The sequence below is a fragment of the Neopelma chrysocephalum genome, unplaced genomic scaffold, assembly GCF_003984885.1.
Source record: "Neopelma chrysocephalum unplaced genomic scaffold, ASM398488v2 Primary Assembly neopelma1_25, whole genome shotgun sequence".
NCBI classification, from domain to species: Eukaryota; Metazoa; Chordata; class Aves; order Passeriformes; family Pipridae; genus Neopelma; species Neopelma chrysocephalum.
Window position 1 is genome coordinate 6,011,759 of NW_020897694.1, and position 24,457 is coordinate 6,036,215.

At 40.9% G+C, this 24,457-nt stretch overlaps 1 protein-coding gene across 1 annotated transcript in view; it reads right to left on the bottom strand.

Moving 5' to 3' along the window:
* Positions 1 to 14,214: 14,214 nt before the first annotated feature.
* VWA8 (von Willebrand factor A domain containing 8) overlaps positions 14,215 to 24,457 on the bottom strand; it is a 186,340-nt gene continuing 176,097 nt past the window's right edge. The window contains exons 43-45 of the mRNA XM_027674295.1: positions 18,770 to 18,868; positions 17,336 to 17,574; positions 14,215 to 14,952 (exon numbers count right to left, since the gene is read on the bottom strand). Coding sequence (XP_027530096.1) covers positions 14,844 to 14,952; positions 17,336 to 17,574; positions 18,770 to 18,868 — 447 coding nt within the window. The 3' untranslated portion in view covers positions 14,215 to 14,843. The remainder of the gene's footprint in view (positions 14,953 to 17,335; positions 17,575 to 18,769; positions 18,869 to 24,457) is intronic.

A 24,457-nucleotide genomic window follows, 5' to 3' on the forward strand; every position in this document is an offset into this window, starting at 1 on the left:
TCATGCAAGTAGGAATCTTTGAGGACATGCCCAGTTAAGAAGGAGCAGACCCTTTATGGTGGATAATCTGAAATCTGGAGAGAATTTTAAAAAGATATTTAAATACTTAATAATGACAAAGTGGCTCAAAAAATTGCATGGGGAGCAGCTTCCCATCCTACTGCTGAAGTGTTGTTTAGAAAGAAAGGTCAAATACCAAACTTCTGAGGACACACATACACTTAGCCAAAAATCATGTTATCTTTCAGGATGGTGTATCTGATTCACTCAGGTCAAACAGTCATCTATGTTTTTGTCTGCCTTACTTAGATGTGAACATTTTTAGAAGCCAAAGCTATGACAAGTATTCAAAACACATCAAAGAGACTCCAAACTGTCTCAAACCTGATTTCAGGGCAGACATCAGAAATTATTATGACATTTTAATCCTTTGCTTGATTTCTGTCATATTTTTAAAACTTTTGCTGAAAGCAGAAGGGCTGGAAGCTTCACTTTAAAAGAAGGGGAAATTTTCATCTAATGCAGTCTCCAAACAGACTTCTGAATAAAAATTGAGAGCTTCAATTTTGGAGCTTAGAAGTTGAAACGAAGTGTTTCTTCAGCTGTAACCAGGTTAAGCATGGTGGCTATGACTTTGCCAGGTGTTCTGTGTTCTGTCTTTCTTGGAATTCACTATCTAGACAGGTTTCTTTCTGAAATGTGGTTAAATCAGGTAGGAACTTCTCAGTTTGCTCTTGTTTAGCTGGATATTTAAGGAACTGTACAATAAGTCATTCTGGACTTCAAATAAACCTTTTAATTTCACCTTAGGTTTCTCAAGCAGATGTTGTGACAGGTATGTAGGTCTATAGTAAGCAGTGGTAGTCACACAGATATTTCCAGCTATTTTTGTATCCCTTTTGTAGCTCTTTCACAGCATTATGAACCAATTTTCACCTTCCCCTCAAATATTCCCCAAGAATGAGACACTGGTTTTGGGCTTACATGATTTAGATTGGATATTAGGAAGAAATTTGTCACTATGGGGTGGTGAGACACTGGAACACATCCACAGAGAATGTGGATGTCGCATTCCTAGGAGTGTTCAAGGCCAGGTTGGATGGGACTTTGAGCACCCTGGTCAAGTGGAAGGTGCCCCTGCCCATGGCAGGGGGGTTGGAACTAGATGGTCTTTAAGCTCCCTTCCAGCCCAAACTGTTCTATGGCTCTATGCCTCAAATCACATGCAGCCTGTTTTTGCATTCACCATAAATACAAACCAATGTCCCTCACAAACTTCCCAGAAGGTCAGGAGCTGCACTGTCATCTCACATGAGCCCCCAGACATATTTATGTGTCAGTGAGGCTTCACAGCTTAATTTTAACTGGTAAACTTCTTTGAGTCCTGCCGTGTGCATTCCTTCGCAATGATACCGTTTCCGTTGATGAAGTGCTTTGCCGGAGGTGAGGTACTTGTTCACCTGCAAATGCAGAGGCTGAAAAAGCTCTTTGGTGGGGAGGACGGGAAGAGTCTGCTGATGGAAGACTTGGTGGTATAATTATTATTTTTTTCTGTTTTTTGCAGGCAAGAGCAGCTGACAAACCCATCCTGTCTGTGCTTTTTGTATGGCATTGCAAAATTAGAAAGTTGGTTTTCAATGAACATGAAATTGCTGAAGAACAGAAACAGAAGTGCCATAAATAGTCTGGGCTCTTTCAAGCCACAAAGAGGAGACTGTTCTGCTGGGAGACGCCAGGACTGGGAACACGGGTTTCCTTTGTTCGTACGTCATTATTCAGCAGCTGGCGTACACTGAGCACGACTCCCAGATTTGCTTGTGCCGTTAACTCAGCACAAAGAGGAAACTGTGACTGCCTGTGAGTTGTGGCCAAGAGAGTTCTACATCCTTCAGCCCACCTGGCTCAGAGGGGCAATGGTCTTCTAAGGATATGTGTGGTAGGGTAAAGAACAGGTCTGCATGTAAAATTTGCTCAATTTATTTGAGAGAAATGCTTCTGTTTTGTCTCTGGAGGGAAAAAGAAATCCTAGTTCTTTCTCTTAGGAGATACAGCTTAGTCTCCAATGTCTTTGTGACCACTGTCAGTGGGTTTTGCATTGGGGATCGTGGCAGCTGATGTGAGCACCCACCTGTAGGTTGCCCATGCCTCCTGCAAGCAGCATTTCAGTGCCCTGTTTGAGCTATTTGCTTTAAATTCAGCTGAGGAAGCAACAGGCACTCATGGGGTTAGTCCTGAACCTGGCTGAAACCTCTCCATGGATATACCTCAAGGGCAAATCATGGGAAACTTGTATGCAACTCCCCAAGGGTTGCATACACCTAATAAGAGCCTGAACACAAGAGACAATTGTAGAAGCCTATTATGTTCTATCTGGTGTAATTACATGTCTTTGGGGAATTGAGATCCCATCCTACATTCCTGTCTGCTTTCTAGAAGGTTGGTGTCTCGACTTGAAACTTGGGGCTTCTTCCACTAGCTGTCTATGACCGTGCCTTGGTTTTGTGCAGCCCCTGCTCAGCTTTTGATGTTGGAAATGAGGATGGTCATTAAAACTCACTGGCCTCCAAAACAGGCCCAAATGAAACCCCAACAATGTTATTAATAAAGGATAAGGTGCTGGCTCTGAAGGCTTTTGTCTCATGCACCTATACCAGATAACGCCACAAGAGATGCTCATAAATGGGAACTTTATTAAACTTTATTAAAGGAGTCACAGGAGCAAGATTTGCAGCTTTCAGCCTTGTCATGGGAGAACCACTGCAATAAAGCTTAGTTTTAAAATTAAGCTAAGGAAAGCAGGTTTAAACACTGTCAGTGATTTTATTATATGGGTATGCATGGAAATATTTTCTTACCTAATGAACACATGGTGAAGTCATTAATTGGTTGTAGGTGCCTGCGAGCCTCTGTGCATTGCACTGATTAATTGCCTGCTCAGTTTTTAGCGTATGAATGGGTGCAGGAATAAATGCCTTGTGGAGTCAAGCTTGAGGACAGACAACCACAAAACAAGAGGGTTAGGCACAGTTCCTTCAAGGAACAGTAGCCAAGATCTGGGGGAAAAACCTGCCAAAATCATCAGCTGAAGTAAGTAACTCAAGAGGGAGCTGGGCAGGTTTCCAGAGCTACAGAGTATGAGGTAAAGCCATTAACGGGATTTTTGGTTTTAAGATAATGAGAGATTGGTTAGTGATTGGGATTTCGTGGGCTCATGAGGCTTAGGAAATACTAGAAACACAGATGTGGAAGGCTCACCTTGGGGAATTGGGTGCAGGAGCTGCTCTGTGCCGACAACCGGACTCCCTTGGCCTGGTGCCCTGCAGGAGAAGGTGGCTGGCAGAGGGTACACATTGTGTTGGTGTTCCCAGAGGCAAGGGAAGGGTGAGCTCCCCCATTTGGCCTGGCACACCCTCCCACTTGACAGTCATGGGGCAATGGCTGATGGTCTGCACCCAGAGAAGAATGGAGTTACCTCCAAGGCAGGGGGTCTTTTGGCTATTTTTATTATGTTCTCCATTATTTATTTGGACAAAGGACCTTGTTCTTTTCAGGGACAAAACTCATAAACCCCAGACAGTGACCACAAGAGCACAATGGGATATCTGCTGTAGATTTTTTTTTTTTTAAAGGTTTTTCTGACAGAATTGTGCTAAAAAGATGGGGGATTCTATAAAAATTAATTGACCACTGACTGTGGGTCTAAGTTCAAGCAGAAATGGTCAGTGCGTGCCGGCACCCTGCTGAGAAGCCAGCAGGACCTTGGATGATGATGGATTAGTCATTTTGTTGAGCTTCCTATTTGTCTGTGCCTTTAGGTTCCTCCTACTTATCTGCATGCTGGGAGGCTGGAGCTGACCCTTTCAGATCTGACCCAGAGGTCTGCCATCCTGCTGCCCTTTGAAGCCTGGTGGCCCCTGAACGATGGGAGCCAACATATTTGCCATGCCCACCAGGGGAGGGAAGATAGCCCCTCAAAATCATCTGGTTGCTCTCTTGTTTATTTTTTTTTAAAGTGCTTGGATACAAATAGCATAAATTGACAGAGCCCATCAGCGTCAATGAAGAGAAATATCTTCAGATGGGCATGCAAAGTGGAGCTGGGCTTTTCCTAATGCACTTTGTTACAATTAGGTTGTGTCAAACCTGGCATGCAGGTAGCACGGCATCTGGCTACACAAGGGTTAATGTGATCATAGGATCTCTCATTTCTCCAAGTTTTTTCCAAAGCAACTGATCATTGCAAATCTTTTGGCATGCTTTACAGTAATCACCAAGAGATCAAATAAGTATTAATAAAATAACTAACTTTCCAGAAAAAAGATTAAACCACACTATCAGCTGTGTCTCCACAGCATCTGAACTGAAAAAATAATGTTTAAACCCCAACTATGTGTGATGGAATTAGTTAATTTTATGCCTATGTGAAAATTTTCTCTGTCTTTGCCTCCCTGAAGAGTTTGCTTCATCTTGGTGTTAACCAAGGCTCCATGACTGATGGATACTTGGAGTTTCAGTTACTAGAAAGGGATATTCAAGTACTCAAATATTTGTATGCACTAGACCTTGTTAAATTAAAACTGTCTTAATCACAAGTTTGTGTCAAGAATCTTAATGCCTATGTTGACCTAATGTAATTCTGTACCATAACACTTTAATGCTCTGTGAGAAAGCCCTTACTTGTTCCATTTTTCCCCACCCTTTCCTGTTCGAGGCATGCCTGCCTTATGGGAGCTTGAGAGCATACTGGCATATCCTCCATAGTGCAGAGAAGGCTGGCTGATTAACACCCACATGAAAATATCCCAAACAATAATGTTAAAACCAATGAATTCTTCCCACTTGCAGTGATCCTACTGCAGCAGGAGATAAGAAATGGGAAGAAATGGTGTGTGATGTGAGCTATTACCCTAAGGCAGTGGAGGACAATAGTAGTGGCTACATCACTACCTAGGTATATGGGTGGTTCAGCACGGTAGCTTGGTGAAAAGCCAGTGGCAATGAGTATTGCTGCCTGAAGGGAAGCGGGGATTCAGGCCAGGAGACTGGTTCCTTATGGCTTGGGTCCAGATCCATCCAAAACTCTGGAGGTTAAGTAAAAATTTAAGGGCTGAGCAAATGACATCTAGTTTTGGACAAAGTGTGAAACTGGAGTGATTCAAAGGGAGTTAGTTTGTTGGCTTTTTTTAAACCCATGAAGTGTTGAATTCCTGTTTTGAGGAAAAATGACTAAACTTTGACCTTCACTGCCTTGCCAGTCCAAGTTTCCCACATTCACACAGATGCTTTTCCTAGAAGAAGGCATCCAGAGAAACAATGTGCCTTTTCTTAAGAGCAGCCAGTTGAGTTAAATAATGCTGCTTTCAGACCCCTTCGTGGTAATGGGAAAAGCTCAGTGCCCTTTTGGTTTACTGTCTACCATTGCCTCAAGTTAGGTTGGGCTTTGCAGGCCGTGAGCGGACGGATAGGATGCCTCAAACCCTCTGAAGGGGTGTGTTTGTTTTCTGAACCATGTACTGAGCAGGTTTCAGCTGAAAGCCCAGGGAGATACTTCCCTGCAAAGCCCTGGCCTGGAAAGGTGATGGCAGCTGGGGAAGAACTGCTGGGTGCCATGAGGAGACACTGAGTCTTGGCATCTGACACCTACTTAGAGCCACTCTCCACAGCACTAGAGAGGGATAAATAGAGATAGAAAAGAGCTCTTTTTAGGGTCTCTTCTCTCTCAATCTGTGCCTAGGCAAACTTATTCTTGGGCATTTGCTTTTGTTTGTCTCAGCTTGGCTTTGGGTTGCTTCCTGCCTTTTTCCAGCCAGCCCTCTCGTATGTATTCCTGCTCTCATTTTTTTAGAAAAATAACTTCTCACCTGCATTCTCTCTTCCCTCAGCATCATTTTTCATGGTGGTGGCGAAGGGAAGGATCTTTTCACTTTTTGTTCTTACAGAGAATCTTAGCTGCTTCCTTTTTTTTACCCTGCAAATGACATTACTGAGGCACATTAATGAGGGTGCACACCAGTGCTTGAGAAGCAGGAAACTTTTATAAACCACACACTGACTATAATTTGTGTAACGGATTTTATTGCAGGTGTGCTGTGTGGAGGATGCAAATAACACCTCAAAAGGCTCACGTGATAGTTCATTACAAGGGTCATGCTTAGGTGTTAATGTAACAACTTGCTGCAAATGCTCAGTGTACAATATACTGGCTTGCTTTAGCAAATTGCCTGTAAAATCTTTTAGCACAACCATTTGGATGGCCCTGAGAAAGGAATGGAGGATCTCATATAGGGGACTTGAGTGTACTGGTGACTGAGATTTAACTTGTGTTAAGTAACTGTCCATCTGCCTATTAATCCTGAGCCACCTTAGATGAGGCACTAAAGAGAAAGGATGTTTAAAAAAAAGGCTAATAGGCTTTTGAGCTGCTTTTGACCAAGCACCAGAATCTTTCAACTGCTTTATAAATCGAGATGCATTTATGGAAATGTTTGGCTTATATTTTGTGATTCCAAGTATTGGATTAACACCATAAGATACTAGTTTTAAATGATATTTTGGCCTTTGGCGCTATCTAGCTATTCTCTCATTGAGTGATTTATCTACTCATATGCATGTGGATAAAACCTTACAGTTGATGAATAAAAAAGCAGAGAAAGGACATAAATGAAAACTTTATGTTTTCATTGCATTATAAACTTATTAATGACTTCAGAGTTATAATACCACATGCTTAAAACCTTAATAAAAGAATTCATACTTCTCTGCACCTGATGCATAAGCAGCATTAACACTGTCTCATGTTTGGGTATGCATGCTGCTGTTCAGGCCTTGGCTCCTTAGTGTTGTAGTGTGGGGCTTGTGCTGTGGGTATTTTAAGAGCTTCTGTTTCCAACCTGTCCTGCCTTCAAAAGACCAGATCCTACAGAGGCTCCTTGGTCTGCTATTTGCAGCAGAGAGAGGAGTGATTTGGGGTGGGTGACGAGATTTTTTTCTGAGGGGGCACTAAAGGAGAGGAGAGCTTTGAGTTCTTAAATGCACCATAACAAAGAAGGAAACTTCATGTTTTGTGGGCATGGAGACCTTCTTGAGTGCAAAGGGAGAACAAGGTGACTTCTTAAAAAATTCTCTCAGTAGCATTTGCAATGACTGCCCCCACTTCACTGTCCCATTGGTTCTGCTGTTCAGGGCTCAGCTACAACATTTGTGAAATCACAGCAAATTGGTGTTCCTGACTGTCTCAAATTACATTAGCAGGAGTAGGAAACAATCTCTATCCTCTTCAAATGAGAAGGTAACAGCAGAGGAGAAGTCGGTGATGCCTCGGGGAGCAGCTGCAGCGTGGCAGACCCATGTGTACCAGGCCAGCATGGCCCTGAATCAACATGAACTAGGAGGCAGGGCCCTCTTTCCGTGTTTGCTCTTTCTAATATGATTGCTGCCCTCAGATATCAAACTTACAGATATTTTGGCGTGTCTCCCCACTACAGGCATGCTTGCCAGTCTGTGGCTGCCTGCATGCTCAGCCCTTGTACCATAAAATCTGTGCTTAAACATAAATATGGTCCTTAAGCCAAGGTCTTAATAGCAAATATATTGATGAGTGTAAGGTCTCCCTTTTCCTCTTGCACCTGATTTGCTCTCTGGGAACCATGCCATGTTGAAAGTGCATCATGTCAGAAAATTGAGGGAGTGAGGAGGACTATGGTAGCTGTATCTCTATTCTGATTTTGCACATTTTGGGCACATTTTATGACTACTGAAGAAAGACACAGATTTTCAGTGTTCCCCATTCACCTTTCATATGGTGAGGAACATCAAAGGCTGGGGACGGGCTGGGGACAGCAGGGAGTAGGGGGTACCTGCAGAGCAGTCAAATAATTCTGATCAAAAAAATATACGGTCATTTTGGTGCATCAAAATTCAGCCACACTTTCTGCCGCTTAATGCAGCACTTGCAGGCTTTTCACTACAACCGAGTTTAGGCTTTCCCATGAACCAGAAGTAGGAAATTAGGCTGTCAGAGTCTTGGACAGATGAAACCCCAGCAGAGGGGAAGGAGAGGAGCAGCTAGGGGGGTCACTGGCTCAGAGAGAGGACTATGTGCTGCAAAGGCCAGCAGCAACACTTAGATGTCCCTGTGTCTGCAAAATCTGTCCCTGCACTACTCCCTGTATTGCTCGAGTGGAAGGAGGGGAGGAGGCAATGCTAGGGCTGCTCCTTTGCTACCACCAAATATTTCTGGGATGGAGACAGCATATGCAGAGCAATTGTAACAGGGAGGTGTGTTCCCTGCTTCTGTATATTATGTCAGGGAAGCAGCCCTGTCCCTAATCCAATGAATTTCTTTAAAAAACCCAAAGTTATTTATAATTGTCAATTTGGAAACTATAATAGGTGACCTTACAGATGTCAAACCCATTCAAGCTGAAATGCAGATGTTAGTACAGATGGCACAGAGCATGATTTAGTCATGGCGGCAGCAAAAATATGTGGGACACCATTCCCCATATCGCTCTTCAGTATAACACACTTTCCTAACCCTGTAATGTTATTTGTGGACTTTCTCCATACCACCATCTGAATGTGACATTGTCATCCTACTCTGAGAGCCTAGCCAGAGAAGTTCATACAAGATTCATTTAATGATTTGAACTGAAAAGGCTCTTCCTAAGAATGGGGTTTGTATCAAGTCCAGGTATAAAAAGAACTTTTTTCTTCATATTTGTGAGATGTGTTTATTTTATAGGTGGCCAGTGAATATTTCCACCCTCATTAAGAGGTTCCAAGGACTTTTAAACTTTGACTTGTGCTAGAAGGAACTTGTAAGCATTTAAAAAGAAAAAAAGCTCATGAAATTTGTGTTCAGGGAACACAGATGTTTTATTCTAGTCCCCATGCCGCTGTTCAATGATGTTAACAAGCTTCAACTCATTCTGAGCACATGCCTGGGGTAGGAAAGTTTATTTTATGCCTGTTGCTGATGAGGAGCCTTGAGCACACGAGTTGAAGGGCTAAAGCCAGTGCCTCAGACACAATGGCTCTGATGTGGTGCTGACTGTGAAGGTTGAGATCTCTTTCTGAGCCTACCCAACCTGAGTGAGGATGGTTTTGTGTTGCATGATCCCCACAGCAGGTCTTGGCAACGACATGGCAGCATCTCACTCATGCTCTGTGAGCTGACTGTGCCTCCTCTGATGACCCTCTCCTGGCTTTGGACTGTGGTCTCTAATGTAATTTTATTGCCATGGCTGTGCCTGGTAGATCTTTCCAGGCAGGCTCCTTTGTCTGCATTTTTCACCTCTGTCCTGATCATGCCTGCACTGGCACTCAAGACAAGCCGGTTCAAGAAGCTGAACAGGTTGAAAATCATGAATTTGTCCTTTTTTTCCCTTCCTCCTCTCTTCCTTTATGTTTGTTTTGGAACTAGGGGAAATCTGGTGCCAGATTACACCCAGTTGGTAGGGATCCACAGCTTTGGGGAACCAGGTCTGAGTCTAGTTTCCAGAGTACCTGGATTTGCACAGCTCAACCTGTTCAAAGCAAAACTGTGTGTGATGTCTGGGAAACTGAGGGTCAAAATCTGAGATTCTTTTTTCCAACTGTCAGTATACTTACTGCAATGAGTTTTTTCTTGACTAGGATCACACTACACATGTAGCACGGAGGACACAGAATTTTTCTGCATGCAATCATGCCAGATGTTCAGACTAAGGATGTTGTGAGTAATGCTAAGGGTATCTGTTTGGTTTTTTAAAGTAGATTTTCATATGCTTATTTATCCTGTCAAAAGTTGGAGAATAGATGGTCATGAAAATGAAGTTATTCCAATTTTATAATTCTTCCCTTGTCTTCAAAAAAACCCTACTACCATCACCTTCATCCTGAAGAATGTTGAATCTCTGCTGCAATCTTCCCACATACACTTATTTCACGGAAAACATAGTTGACTTTAAAACATTTTATTAGGAACAATGCTGTTAACATTGTCACAATTTCAAAAACAAAAGTACTTCTGAGTTAGGCAATTTTTTACCTGTTTATTTTGATGGTATAAAACCTGTCTCCTAGATGATGAAATCCTTCAGCTGAATGGTTTGCCTTGCAAGTGTATTTTTTTCTAAGGGAATCTGTTTGCTACAAATTGTTGTAAACAATCACACATTCTTGAGTGAGTGATCACCTGCATTTTCAGCAGAGCATGGTCACATCAAACATCTACACCATGAATTGTCTTGGAAAAGATATCCCTAAATAGCACAGTGCCATAGGGTGTGGGAGGCATTTTAATACAACTGACACAGAAGGGTTTTGACTTCACTGTACAATTTCAAAATGCTCAATTGCTTTACGTATTGGTATCTATCACTCAATAACTAAAACACCCAGAGCACCAACCAAACACTGTAACTTACCTCATGTGATGTTGGGGTACAGTTAGGGTTACATTGGATAAAATGTCTTCTAACATAATGAACTGTGTAAGATGTTTCCATGTGTTGAGTGCTGCTACTGCATAGCACACACAGGGGCTGAGAAGGAGAAACACTGACCTTCTTTTTCTAAAAGGCTCGTAGTAAGGAGAGTGTGTTTGCTCTCTCTCCCACATGCTGGCAGAAAGAATAGAAAATGGTAAAATACACGTTGGTTTGGGTTTCTTTTGTATTTTTTTAAGGATGGGGTCAAAACAGACATGTTTGCCCCAGAAGCAGAATTATTAAGGAACTGAACAACAACTTCCATTACTTTTACAGCACACAAACTGAAGAGCTTTACTTATTATCACTAAAACAGTAGTACTTAAAGCATTAACTAAACCCTGAACCTTTTCAAATTTAGAGGTTGTGTACAATGATTATATTTTCAAAGCAGCTTTCTGGATTTGATACATGGTTAAGACTCATATTTTATTTCTCAGTAAATATCTTGTACATTCACATTTTTACAGGTGTGCTATTAATAAACACAATAATGTGCAATAGCCAACATAGCACAATAGCCTGGGTTTTTAACTGGAAAAATTATTTTAATACTTGTTTTGTAATAATTTTTAAAACATATTTTAACTGTATAGATAAGAAGACTTCTGGTATCCTTGCATCTCTTAGCCATACTCTCAACGAGGCATCAAGGTCCTTCTCTTGGTTTGATTTTGCACATATAATACAGTACCTCTATCTTCTGCCGTATGCGTGTTTACTCAAATATTACATCAGTACACTTGATCAGCCATTAGGATTAGTCTTAATTTTATTAGGCTAATGGATAAGCTCTAGCACGACATTCACAATCATGCTTGACACCTAATGTTGGTAAAGGAAAGAAGTGAAAAAAGGAAATGGACTGCTGGCATCAAAGATTAGGCATCCCTCCTAACTCTCCTCGCACTTCATGTGCACAATAAAACCTATTGCTTTTATACAGTCACATGAAGCTGTTTAAGTCTGTAAATGTGGAACATGCTTTGCTCTGACTAAAGTCACATCTGCTTGGGCTTCTTGTTTTTTCTGGTGGTTTTTTGGGGTTTTTTTTGCACCTCAGGTAAATAATAATCCCAGATGACTGTGTACTGTCACTAACTGGCTAGTGGGTGTGAACACATTACATATAGAAACAGAATTAGACCAAAATCTGCATTATAAGAGGTAATTAAAATCACTACTGCTGATGTGGTTAATGCTATTAAAGCATTAGCAATAGGTCAGGTCCTGCTCCAACCAGCAGCTTTATTCATTCACCAAAACAGTGCCTTTCCATAAAAACTGATGAGTGCAGAAGTGCCCTAATAAACTGTGGGAAGAGATGAAAAATACCTTAACACACTTTCAGAGGGGGTGAGTGACAGTTTAAGAGGGAGCGAGTGACATACAGTGCTGGTGCATGCATTGCAATGAGAGCAGTCACTGGTGTTGCTGTTAGCTAGACACAGCCATGTTACTCTTAAGCATTTCATTAATTAAAAATAAATGCATATTAGGAAGCTCTGCAAATCCCAGGGATGTAAAAGAAGAATGTTGAATTTCTGAGCATGAAAATAACACTGCAAGTCCTTGTGAGACAGGGAAAAGCACAGCTGCTGCTTTGATTTCCCTGGGGTAGCAATGGGCATTAAAGTAGGTGAGAGTTGCATGGCCAGGGGAAAATTTTGCTCTGAATTTTTACAATTTAGAGAGACATTGTCAGGTCAAATATGCTATGCAATGAAGCATTATTAAAGGCAAATCCCAAAACCTTTCCTTCTGAACTGAAAATTTAAAAAAGGGTTCACTCGCTTCTTCTCTCTTTCTCTCAAAATCTATCAGTAACAATTCCCCTCTACTCCACTCTCATCATATCCCACCTGCATTACTGCATCCAGCTCTGGGGACTCAGCATGGTAAACACATGGACCTGTGGGAGTGAGTCCAGAGGAGGGACACAAAGATGCTCAGATGGCTGGAGCACCTCTCCTACAAACACAGGCTGAGAGAGCTGGGGTTGTTCAGCCTGGAGAAGAGAAGGCTCCAGGCAGACATTATAGCAGCCTTCAGTACCTAAAGGGGGCTACAAGAGAGCTGGAGAGGGACTTTTGACAAGGGCATATAGTGAAAGGACAAGGGGGAATGGCTATCAACTAAAAGAGGGCAGGTTTAGAACTGCTTCCTCCCTCTTCCACCCACCCTCATGGCCAGGCCTGGCCCTGGATGTGGCCAAATTCTACAGGCCCATGAAAAGTGAATTGAAAGACAACAGACATATTCTGAAACAAAGAATAAAACCAAACACTACAGAAGGGTAATTTTAAATAGCATGACATGAAATATAATTTACAGGGATAATCAAACAAAAGGTTCAAAATTGGATTTACTGCAGAGTTTCCCTTAAATAGCACTAATTTTTTAATTATAAATATAACTGCATGTATTTTACTGCATGTAAATCTGAGGTGAGAAAGTTTATCCACTCAAGTTATCTAGAAAGCATACAGTGAGCTTGCTAATTAACTGTAATAAAATCCTTCTTTTTTTCAGGACTGCTGGCAATAAAAGCAGAAGTGCTGAAGGAATTTCCATGTAAAAACACATTAACTAACAGCCTTATTAATATGCCAATTCTTTATTGCATTTAGTACTTCAGCATAAGTTTATGGGACCAAGGTATTTTTATTTTGAAGTGCACTTCCCCTTAGTAGTAGCATCTGTGTATATGTGTGTATACATGCATTTGTCCCAAACAGGGATAACCTTCTTAACCTTCTCTTCCCAATTCCCTTCTCTCCAAACAGGAATTGCATCTTCAGCCTCTTTGTTTTCACATATACAGCTATCATAACAATACTAACAAGCCTTTGAAAAATGTCTTCCATCCTCTCGTCATAAAGAGTTTGAAAGCTGACCAGACTTTGAAACACATCCTAAATAGAGCACATTTTTGATGCGCTGGTAAAGATTTTTGCTGCAGGACTGGTGGAGTAGAGAATGACCCTTTAAAACACCAATGGTTGTATTTAACAAGATCAAATTAATTTGCCTCCTCCCCTCCAAATATACTGCTCATGGTGCAGTTTGAGTAACTGTAGGATTAAGAGAAATATTAGAAGAATTGCAATTCCTCCTTTAGATTTTGATAAGTACTCTTCCTGAATTTTCTCCTATTCAGCTACCCTCATATCAATATCAGCAAAGTATCAGTAATGATGCACATCCCCCACCGCAGCTTAATTAAATCATACATTCAATTCATCAAGTATTCCATTGTTCCCAAAGAACTACAAAATATCTCTTTTTTAGTAGATAAAGAGTAATTACCATCTCATGGGGCCAACCGAGTTGTAAAGTAACTTTTATAACTAACTTGGATATTAAATATACTCTAACACAGACAGACATCTTGCTACAATAGATGTTTGCCTCTTCCTTTATAAAAAAACCCTTATTTTCTCATGCCTAAATCTCTCTTCCAGTTTCATTTTTAAAAGACCCAAGAAAAATAGATCGTGAATGAGCTTTTAGCAAAGCATTAGTAACTTTTTTGTCTCCAGACATAAAAGTCACCCCCATGTGCTGAGGCCATCCCAGGGATTCTGTACAACAGTGCAATGGGACAGCATAATCAGCCATGCAAAGGAGCCACTGCAGTAGCTCCCTCCTTGGAAACACTGGTTATTGTGTTCTTAAGACCCTCTCCCTTTACTTTTCGCAGGCAGAACTGAACGAATCTATTTTTGTTTTGTTTTCCTTCTTAACAGGCACTTTCTCTAGATCTGACAACTCTGCCTGATCAGATAATGAATGTTTACATGTGATGGTCATTGTTTCCAAACTGCTCCATTGTTCTCAGCATCGGGGTGAAGCCCCGATGCCCCTCAAGACAAGAAAGCAACAGCAGAGGAAGGAAGGGTTTCCTGCCTGACAAGAGCAGTCTTATTTAAATCGGAGATGGAGTTAACCACCCATTCAAACATATGCACGCAAAACACTGAAACAGATTGCCTGGCTCTGCCTTGCATAATATTACCAAATCCCAGTGAACCGTATTTAATAAAATAGGGTGAGATGATACTGTAGTGCTGGCAACACGGCACACAGAGAAATGATCACAAACTGTCCTTTATTTGTTTGTCCCTCCGGAAAAACATTTGTTCTGTTGCCATCCTCTTCCCCGCTGCATTTCTTTGAATATGCTAAGTCGGTTGAGAGATTTGGGGTGAAAATTTACAGCCTGGTTGTCGTGTAGATTTGGGTTGCTTTGCTGATTAGAGAACAGTATGTATTTTATTAAGAAATGTGTTCATCCTCAGCTTTAGGGTTTATATCTGCAGCAGGAGTGGGTTTCTTCTTTAAATTCACACACCATGACATCAGTGATGCTTAGGCACTTGATAACATGGTAGAAGTGAAGATCTGCTGCAAAATCTGGGGGATCTCTTTGGTATTCATGGCAATAAAAGACCGACCTGCTGGTAGCGTCCTCTGCAGCCTAAGGAGCAGAATGAGAGACAAGAGACAATTACCATCTCAAATTATCTTCCCTACCACAAGCCAGAGTTCCTTAAGAATGGATGTTTTCCTTTCGAATACCTTCCCAATCCGTGCCATTCACATCGCTGTCACCATGCAATTAAAGGTTTAGGAAAGCAGCAGTGGGAGGAAACGGTAAGAGCAGCTAAGGCACAGAGATCCTTTCAGCTAGACAAACAAGAATGTTTCCAGAGATTTCTATCCAGGTCCTCTTTCTGACATGCCAAAACTCCATTTTGATCAAGGTATCAGTGATCCCATGAGGTGTCACCAAACTGGCTTGCTGGTGGCAGCTAGAGATATACACTGGAAATGAAGGCACTTTAAATCGACTACCATGAACCCACAGCTCTTTCAGTTCAACATCTCCAGTGATTCTAAATGTGCTCTTTATATTTCTTCCCTGAGATTGCAGCAGATTAGATGGAAATGTATTTTTCTCTCAATATTAATCCAACACATTTTTATTCACAGCTTAACCTCCCTTAAAAAAGTTAAGCTAGATGCATGCTACAAACTCCATCTCCCTCACATACAGTTAGCAAGCTTGGGATTTATTTTTCACTGCTTTTTAAAGGAATTTATGCTCCACACCATTCCTCCAATACTAAGCAAAGTCTCACTTTTAAAATTAGTTGTTAAAAAAGCAGCAACAGAGAATTCCCTTCTCCTTCCCCCACAGCAGTTACAGGAAGGCTTTGTCTAATTCTGGACTTCCACATACATAGAAATGCATTTCAGTGACAGCATTGTGTGCATTTTCCATACCCAGTGAACTAGGCCATTATAAGATCTCTTACACAGCAGGACACGGTCAATGCCTTTTTTTTTTTTAATTCCTAGCAAAAGTAAAAGGACTTTCTGTAATTATAATCTTTCAGAACAGATTCTCTTTTGACGCATAACGCAGCTCTGATGTACAGACATGCAGCCACAATGGTGACTGTGCAGCTGTATCTTTCAACCCTTTACTGATTAAAATTATGTACTGAGGGCTAATTCCCTTTGGGATTTCTCTCATTCTGCTCTAGTTGAAGACTCAGAAGCAGAAAAGACACTGTTGATATATGCGGCTATATCAGACTTTTGCTGCATGTACTTGTCCTCAGTGGATGTGGAACCTGGAAGGACACTTGGGACATAATTTCCTTTTTCTCCCTTGTGCCCAAACAATTTAAAGTGAAATTATGTAGTAGAACTAAACCCAGACCATTAAACTCTAGCTTCTTTTATTTTATTCTCTTTTCATAGGCCTACATGCATTGGAACCACACACTGGGCAATGACAAAGGCACCCTGTCTCTGTTATGATTACACAGTGATATTACATACACGGATAGCGCACATCCTCCAGTGGTAGGATGGCTTCAGTTGCCTCCTTTGGATGCACAGAATGCTCTCAACTAGCTGGCCACAAGGGATGTCTGTGGGACCCACAAGCCAGTCTCCTTCCTGACACAAGTCAGAAGCTATCTACTAGCTTCTTGCTAGTAGATTAATAATATTATTATTAATAATAATAACCAAATATTATTAATAATAATAATCAAAAAAAAGGATGAAAACTTGGACATGACCTGGCAATGTGCCCTTGCAGCCCAGACATCCAATTATAACCTGGATTTCTTCCATCAAAAGAAGCATGACCAGCAGGTCAAGGGAGGTGATTCTGTCCCTCTACTCCACTCTTGTGAGATCCCACCTGGAGTGCTGTGCTGGAGTCCTCAGCACAGGAAAGATACGGACCTCTTGGAGAGGGTCCAGAGGAGGACCACAAAAGTGGTCAGAGGGGTAGAACACCTCTCCTATGAAGACAGGATGAGAGAATCGGGGCTGTTCAGCCTGGAGAGGAAAAAAGTCCAGGAAGACCTTATTGAGGCTTTTCAATAAAAACAGGGGGCTCATAAGGATGGAGTGAGACTTTTCACCAGGGCCTGTAATGATAGGATAAGGTTCAGCAGTTTTAAACTGGAAGAGGGTAGATTTAGATTGGAGATATGGAAGAGATTTTTACAATGAGGGTGATGATGCATTGGCACAGGTTACCCAGAGAAGCTGTGGATGCCCTGTCTCTGGAAGTGGTCAAAGTTAAGTTGGATGGGGCTTCGAGCAATGTGATCTAGTAAAAGACATACCTGTTCATGGCAGGAGGATTGGAATAGATGATATTTAAAGGTCCCTTCCAACCCAAACCATTCTATGATTTTACAATACCACAATCAAAACCTTAGTGCATAACAACAGCAGGGCCAACTATGCCAAATTTCACTGCAATAAAAGCATAGTGTAGATTTATGACATATGAAAGCAAATGGTATTAAGCATAAAACAAATGTACTCACCTGTCTGCCTGGTCTCCCAAGGATCCTATAAATATGGCGAAAGCATTGACTTGAGTATTGGTGGTCAAGATCTGGGCAAACCTTGAAGGCTGAATACCGTATCGTTCAAGATTTGCATCACTTAAGACGATAACAAAATACTCATCAGCCTCTTCCTTGGCAATTTCACGAATGGCATGCTCTGTCCCTTCCAAGGTGTGGTCTCCACTCATGCAGAACTGAGCATGGGCATGCATCGTCTGTGTGCACAGCATAACCACATGGAAATACGTAAGATGACTTTAGGAATAAACATTCATTTCAGCTAGCACAGGAAGGACTAAATATTCATTTCTGCTGTATTAGGGGATGCATCAGAAATGCGGGCAGTACTCCAGGTACAAGAGAAGATGCAGCTTTTTGTATATAGTATATCAAATGTTAAGACAGACAGCACTTCCTAAAAACACAGTGGGTCAAACAATCAAAACCCACACATGGACCTAATTAGACTGGGTCTTAGGGAAGGTAAAATACTTTGGTCAGCTGCAGTTTGAGTAGCTACATTCCTGTGTATTTAAGGAAGAAATCAGGGCTTAGTTTCCTAATACCATGACCAGCTCCTGCCTGTTCATAATTTGCACTAGACTGCCAAATCCTAGTAGTGTCCCAGTTATTATAAAATATCTGACTTATAACAGTAGCAGTCAGATTTAAAAGTTATGAAACATTTTGTTTGAGCTGTTATGAAATAAATACACTGTTTTCATTGATGAAGCTGTTTCCCCGCAGAAGGAATATCAGACATTACTAAATCCAGTCCTTTTAACTGAAGTAGCTCCCAATCTTTTACAAATAATTTTTGAAGGAAACTCAAATACACAGTTCTAACCTATCAAGCTGCCAAATAGGTAAATCCTACAATATACTCAATTTTTCTTCATCCTAGTACAGTAAAATTTTGGTGAGTACACTCACTTCATGATTGTGATTTAATATGTTTTCAATCTGGCATTGACACATTTTTCCACTGCTACTGTGATACATAACTTCTTGAAGGTGCCAGGCTAAATTGCTGACCTGGGACCTCTCTACAGTTCAAATTAGTTACTTATGCACTAATAGTATCACCACATGGTTTAGGCAGAGCTATCTATATCACTATATAATGCTTGGAACTTCCCCTATCCTTTGACAGATAGTCAAAATAACACATTTATGACCACAGCAGTCCAGAAAAAAGTGTACCCAGCATCTACTATTTTGGCATAATTTGTTTTCTGCCATGTCTCTGAAAGGTCCTGTTTCAATTTTATGCAAATACATCGATTTTGCTTTCTTGTCCTTCTTTTATTTTACTCTCCTCATGTTTTGTGTTCTGTGACCCACCCACAATTTTATTTTTGCAGTCACAAACTCCTTAATTATCTAGCATCACTGATCAATAGGATTTACCTTAAGAATCTCTAATCTTTGCTTATTGTTCTTGGGAACTTTGTCACTCCCAACCAATGCGATGTTGAAGCCGTCTCCCGAATGTCCAACAATATCGTACTACAAGAAAGAAATGTCATCAGTCATCTGTTAGTCAGAAATGGCACTTGGGCCACAATGATATAAGACAGATCAAAGGCAATTTGCTTTCAGCAAGAAAACCCATATACTGTTCCCTGCTTCTCTTTATGAGCTGCTTAAGAAAACTAATTGCAATTTCTCACTGACATGAAAACATGGGAAAGAATTTCTAAACAATGAAATTAAAGAAAAGTTACTTATTTCCATGGTCTGTTTTTCACATCATCCCACCACCTGCAGAGCAGTGATGCATAAGATCGAGACCTTGCCCTCTTACATTGTCCATGTATTTTTTTTAAAGCAGCAATTTTCATCCTCTTGAGTCTGACAAACAAGAAGCACATTGTTTGACAGTAGCTGCTATGTTTGATGAACCTTTTTTGTGACCTCATTCTGCTCTTAAAAAAAAAGGTATTACAAGCTGCCTTTTTTGAAAATCAGCACTTCTTATTTTTGTGCATAACAGATCAAAGCCATTGCTGACAGTAAGTAGAGAAGTGCATTCCAAGAGCCTCTGTATGTTTTCAAAGGAGATGGTGTGCACATGATTCTCCTGTGAAAGATGTTGCAAAAATGACATATAGAACTGTAATAGTTCAAAAATCGTGTTGAACAAATAATGCAATATTGAGAATGTCTCTGTTTTATGTGAGAGCTTCATTGTTGTTACATGAAAACCAAGACAAGCTGAGTTACGGCAAGGTCCTGACCTGCCCTTTGTGTTATGGATGTGGCAGTCACCCCAGGGAGAATTCATGAGCAGGACAAAAATGGATTTAAGAGCTGTCTACACCAAGCAACAGAGCACAGTGTACAGGTCCTGAGCCCAGAGAGACCTGAGCCGGCAATTCCTCAGCATGAACATGCCTGACTAGCTGGCACAGACCTGCATTTAGTTGACAGGGAGCCCTTATGCAATATTTTGCCTTTCTGTTTTCTTTTTTTCATGTACTGTTACAGATTCCTGCTGGGTTCACCATCTCTAATTCCCATATAATCATTTCGTAAAAGGCAGGTCTATTCCTCAAAGTTTTTCTGCCTTCCCTAATGAAAGCCACTTTATTTGGTATGTCAGGTCCTAGAGAATGGAGAAATTGCATTCTTTATAGACAAAGCTCTTTTTGTTTCCACATCACTAATTCGCTTAAAAATATATCGAAAGAAAGCTATAGCAGCTGGAACAACACTTTTAAAGGTGACACCTCCCTCTGTGAAACAGCAAACGTGCCACATACTATAGATTATTTCACCCAAGGTCAGATCATTTTATGACAGCCTCACATAACCCAGACTTCCTCCTTGTAGAAAATTTTTATATAATCTAGTCCCCATACAATCCCATTTCTTTCTGCTTTGTTGGCACGGGAAAACATTCCTGTTCTCCTTTTTTCTTCCATGTCTAGTATTTACTACTCAGCCTCACACAAAGCTTCCAGTCTGGCACATTTTCTCTTCAAAACTTATTTCTTATCACCAGTAATGCCTCAGACCCTCTCTTTCCTGATGAATATAAAGACATGGCAAATGAAAATATACAGATTTTGAGAATAATGCTGAGGTTACATTCAGCATACTTCCTAATTAAAACAAGAATAAATCCTGTTTAATAAATCCTGAACCACACACAAGAAGTGTGTGCATGAGTGTTATTTTAAAACCTAGAGATAATTCAAATCAGAGGAATTAAATAAAGCAGAGGTTTAATGGAGCAGAAAATATACAGAGCTCATGGTTCTTATGCAATGTCAGAAATCTCCACACGTCTTCAGGATAGGCTCTTAATTATAAAACCTTGCACAGCCTTTGCTGAGCAGTTTTGTATTCAGCATCACTTTTAAATCAACAATTTTACTATGTAAAGCAAAATACTGTCATTTTCCTGTGTAAAAAGGCTGAAGCCTTTGTAGAAAGCTCCTTTCTGGTTTCCTGGATGTCTCAAGTGGGTGTCCTGGTATCAGCTCTGCCATACCGAGTTTATGGTAATAGGCCAAACTTTGCCATTTGGGAATATCGTTTTGGATCTTGGCATATACCAGTAATAGACCAACCTTTCATCTCAAAAAGCCTGAGCATATGTGACAGACTGCATAAGGGGAACTGCTGTAGCTCCTAGAGGAAACACTAGATGTTGACCCTACAGTTTGGCTCCCTCCACATTCTTGCGTAAGGTGGAACATACAACCTGGGTGCAGGCAAGGTGAGGCTGAAATGATCTGAGCAAACTATCACAGGCACGTCAAGGCGTTCACCTGGGAACATCATGTCTCGTCTGCTCCCTTCTCAGCTAGCTGCTTATTATTCTTTGTGTGTGCCCATGCATGCACTGAGTACCATGCTTATCTTTAACAGATGTTATCAGTTTCCTTGTTTCTTTGCTGACAGCTTACTGTGCTAGTTGTGATTTAAAAATGTTTGGTGAGGCAGCAGGGGAAGAAGTGGCTGTTTGCTTCATCCTGACTGCTGCATTCTGGGTCAAGCAGGGCCTCCTGAAAAACAGAGTGAGATCCTGCCATGCTGTGGAAGAGCTGTGGTCACCAGCCCTCACATTCTGGTCCTCATGGTCCTCTGATCCCTCTGGAAGTTAAGTCAAGGACCAGGAGTAGCCAAAGCCTAATGAGTGTGAGGTTGGTTTTGGGCAGCTCAGCTCCCCCAGCTGTGAGGTTGTGAGTGTATGTGCCCCAGCAAAGGAGGGGATGGGAATGTAGCTGCACTGATTTGAATTAAGTCAACACAGGACTGCTGCCTGGGAGACCCTCCCTGGGAGGGAGAGATGGGAGTAGGCTCACAGTCAAGCTTTAGAAATGACAGAAGGGAGATGTTTGCCCAGGGGAATGTACGGAATCTGTCACAATTCAGGAATACAGAGTTTGGGACAGCAGTAAAACTGGATCAAAGAAGCTCACTCTGAAAGGGCAAAGAATTTAAATCTCTCATCCAGGTTTCCTTGCAGTAAATTATTACCTCCTGATTTGCGTTCTAGCAAATGAACCCTTAGTGATTTCATATTATCTTAGTGCAGTGCTTGTAAAGAATAGGTGCAGACAGCTCCATAGACCTGGTCAGCTGGGAATCCCAACACATGCAGGCACGTGAAGGTTTTGTCAAAACCAGTTTTCTTCCTTTGCAGTAGCTAAAGATGAGCACAGAAGAAGGGCCTTTGAAAAGCAAGGATCCAATCTGATGTTTTTTTCTCATAAATTCCCTAGGAAAATTTACGTGGATGGAGTTACCAGTAAGAGAAGAGCTGTGATATGATCTTACTCAGAACTGACTTTTGTTTTGTTTTACAAAACAGATTGCAAGCAAAGACTCTCAGGACAAATCCAGCAGCAAAATACATGTTTGCCATAGTGAAGACTTAATTGAATTCACATATTATTGTGGTACACAGCAGCTTGTTTTCCAATAGCCTCAGGTACACTGAGACAAGAACTGCTCTATTCAGAGCTGTGAGTACACAACATATAAACATGTGTCTTGAAACAGCATCATTTTGTTGGTCTCTTTCCATAAGGAAAGGTTAAAACAATATCTATTCCACTGTCACATTTTGCACTGAATGGATGGTTACTGCTGTCTAAAATGGGTAAAATGGAAGACTTTGTCTTCTGCAGCTGCCATGCCAAAAGGATTAATTTCTGAAGGCATTTAAAAAGCTGAAAGAAGATGTGTGCTGAATGTAAAAGGCAGTGTGAATTAGACAGAACTCTGCTGGAGGGCTAGACCTTTATAAATTCATCTCTTCTTTGGACAACACTAAACATTTATTTTCCTAAATTTATTTCAAACCTTTTTTTTATTATTTAAAAGAAACTATTCTGCCAAGAATGTGAACCATTTCTTCTTTTCCTGAATTAGCAGTGTTGCCTCCATAGTAGATTTTACAAACACTAAATGCTGAAACAGGTATATAAAATCGGCAATATCCCTTTAATATAGCTATAAATAATAAGTCAGGCTTTTCCTACCAGTTACATAACAGGCTATTTATTGAGACACAATATTTTAAAGGTTTCATAAAATTGCTGTTGGATAATTCACTGGACATGCCTCCTCAATCTGCCATCATGTGTGCAAATGATGGTAATCAGGGGTGATATAAAACCATGCAGTTTGAGACAGACATGTACCTCAGATAAAATAAAGAACAAACTGCCCTTATGTACAATTTCAAACAATTGGCACCTAAAATGAGATGTTCCAAAGATGAACAAAATTTAATCCTGCAAAATAGCTTGCTTATTATAACATACATGTGTAAGTGATGCATCCACACATTTAAAGGGGCCAAAGGGCATTTGTAGGAACATACTTAACCTCCATTATTAGGATAAGACTGACAATGTGGCTTATAATATCTCAGTCAGTGTCACTCTTTTCTTTAATAAAGCACTTCAGAGGAAGCACGAAGAGATGACATTGGAGGAGGGCTTTGAAACATGGCTGTTAATTTAAATGGATTTCCCCACTGTGCAATGGGCTTCCCGTTTCCCTCTTGACAAGGAATGATTCACTGCCTGCACTTATGGGAAACGGAAGGAGGCAGGATGTCCCATGCAAGCATAAAAAGCTGACAAATACCTGCTGGCACTTGTCTGCCCTTTCATGAAGGATAACTTCATTACTGCTTGGTACAGTCACATACCCAATACTCAGCTCTTCTGTATAAGAAGGCAGAGAGAAAGTATTTTCTACCTTCAGTCATGCTGTCAAGACCAATGAGACAATCAGCATCATCCATGACAGCAAAGTGTACCACTCATGGGGAAAGCTCAACTAGGAGGACAAAACAGCCAAGGAAAAGTTCATATGACTAATTCACAACCATATTTATTAGAGAACTAAACTAAGCATCACCAGAAAAGTGATCTTGAAAGCCAGGAACTGCTTTCCAGAATTTGCACTGAAGTTAGATAGCAGAAGGGAACTTAACTTTGTAAAACCCCTTTGCTCAACAAGCCTGATGATCCCATTGGTTCAATCCATTGTACAAGAAACCCCTCAAATTTGCAGTATATATTGTGGTGATCCTTGCAGGCCTTGCAGGCCAAAAAAGTTTACTTTTATAAAACCAGTCAAGGAAAGGATAAGGAAAAGAAAGAAAGAAAAAAGTGATAAACTGCAGATTTCTCATTGCACACTACACAGTTGTGTGTTCTTCTATTTTTTCAAATGGTTCCTCTTTTAGATATGAGAAATGTATGCTATTTTTGCAGACATACCAAACCTTCAGCTTTGTCCTGAGAAAAATTAGCAGCATCTTGCAGATTGTCAACTGTTTTACAGAATTGAGTCAGTGATATTTTAAAACAATTACAGCATTTTCCTCCAAGAGGATCACTTTCTACCTAGCCTATTTTCATTACATTTGCAGGAATGCAGTGACTCTAGGAACAAAACTACGGTTTCAATTTGTTTGCAATTTTGCAACGTGCTCAGTTTAAGCAAGTTTAAGGGTGAGAAAGCATCACTGCCAGAGAAGATGGGAGCATGTGCCTCATTTCCTTAGGAAAGTAGCCTAAAAACAATGTCTGTCTCCTTTTATAGCCTTTTCCCCTGAAAAGTCTG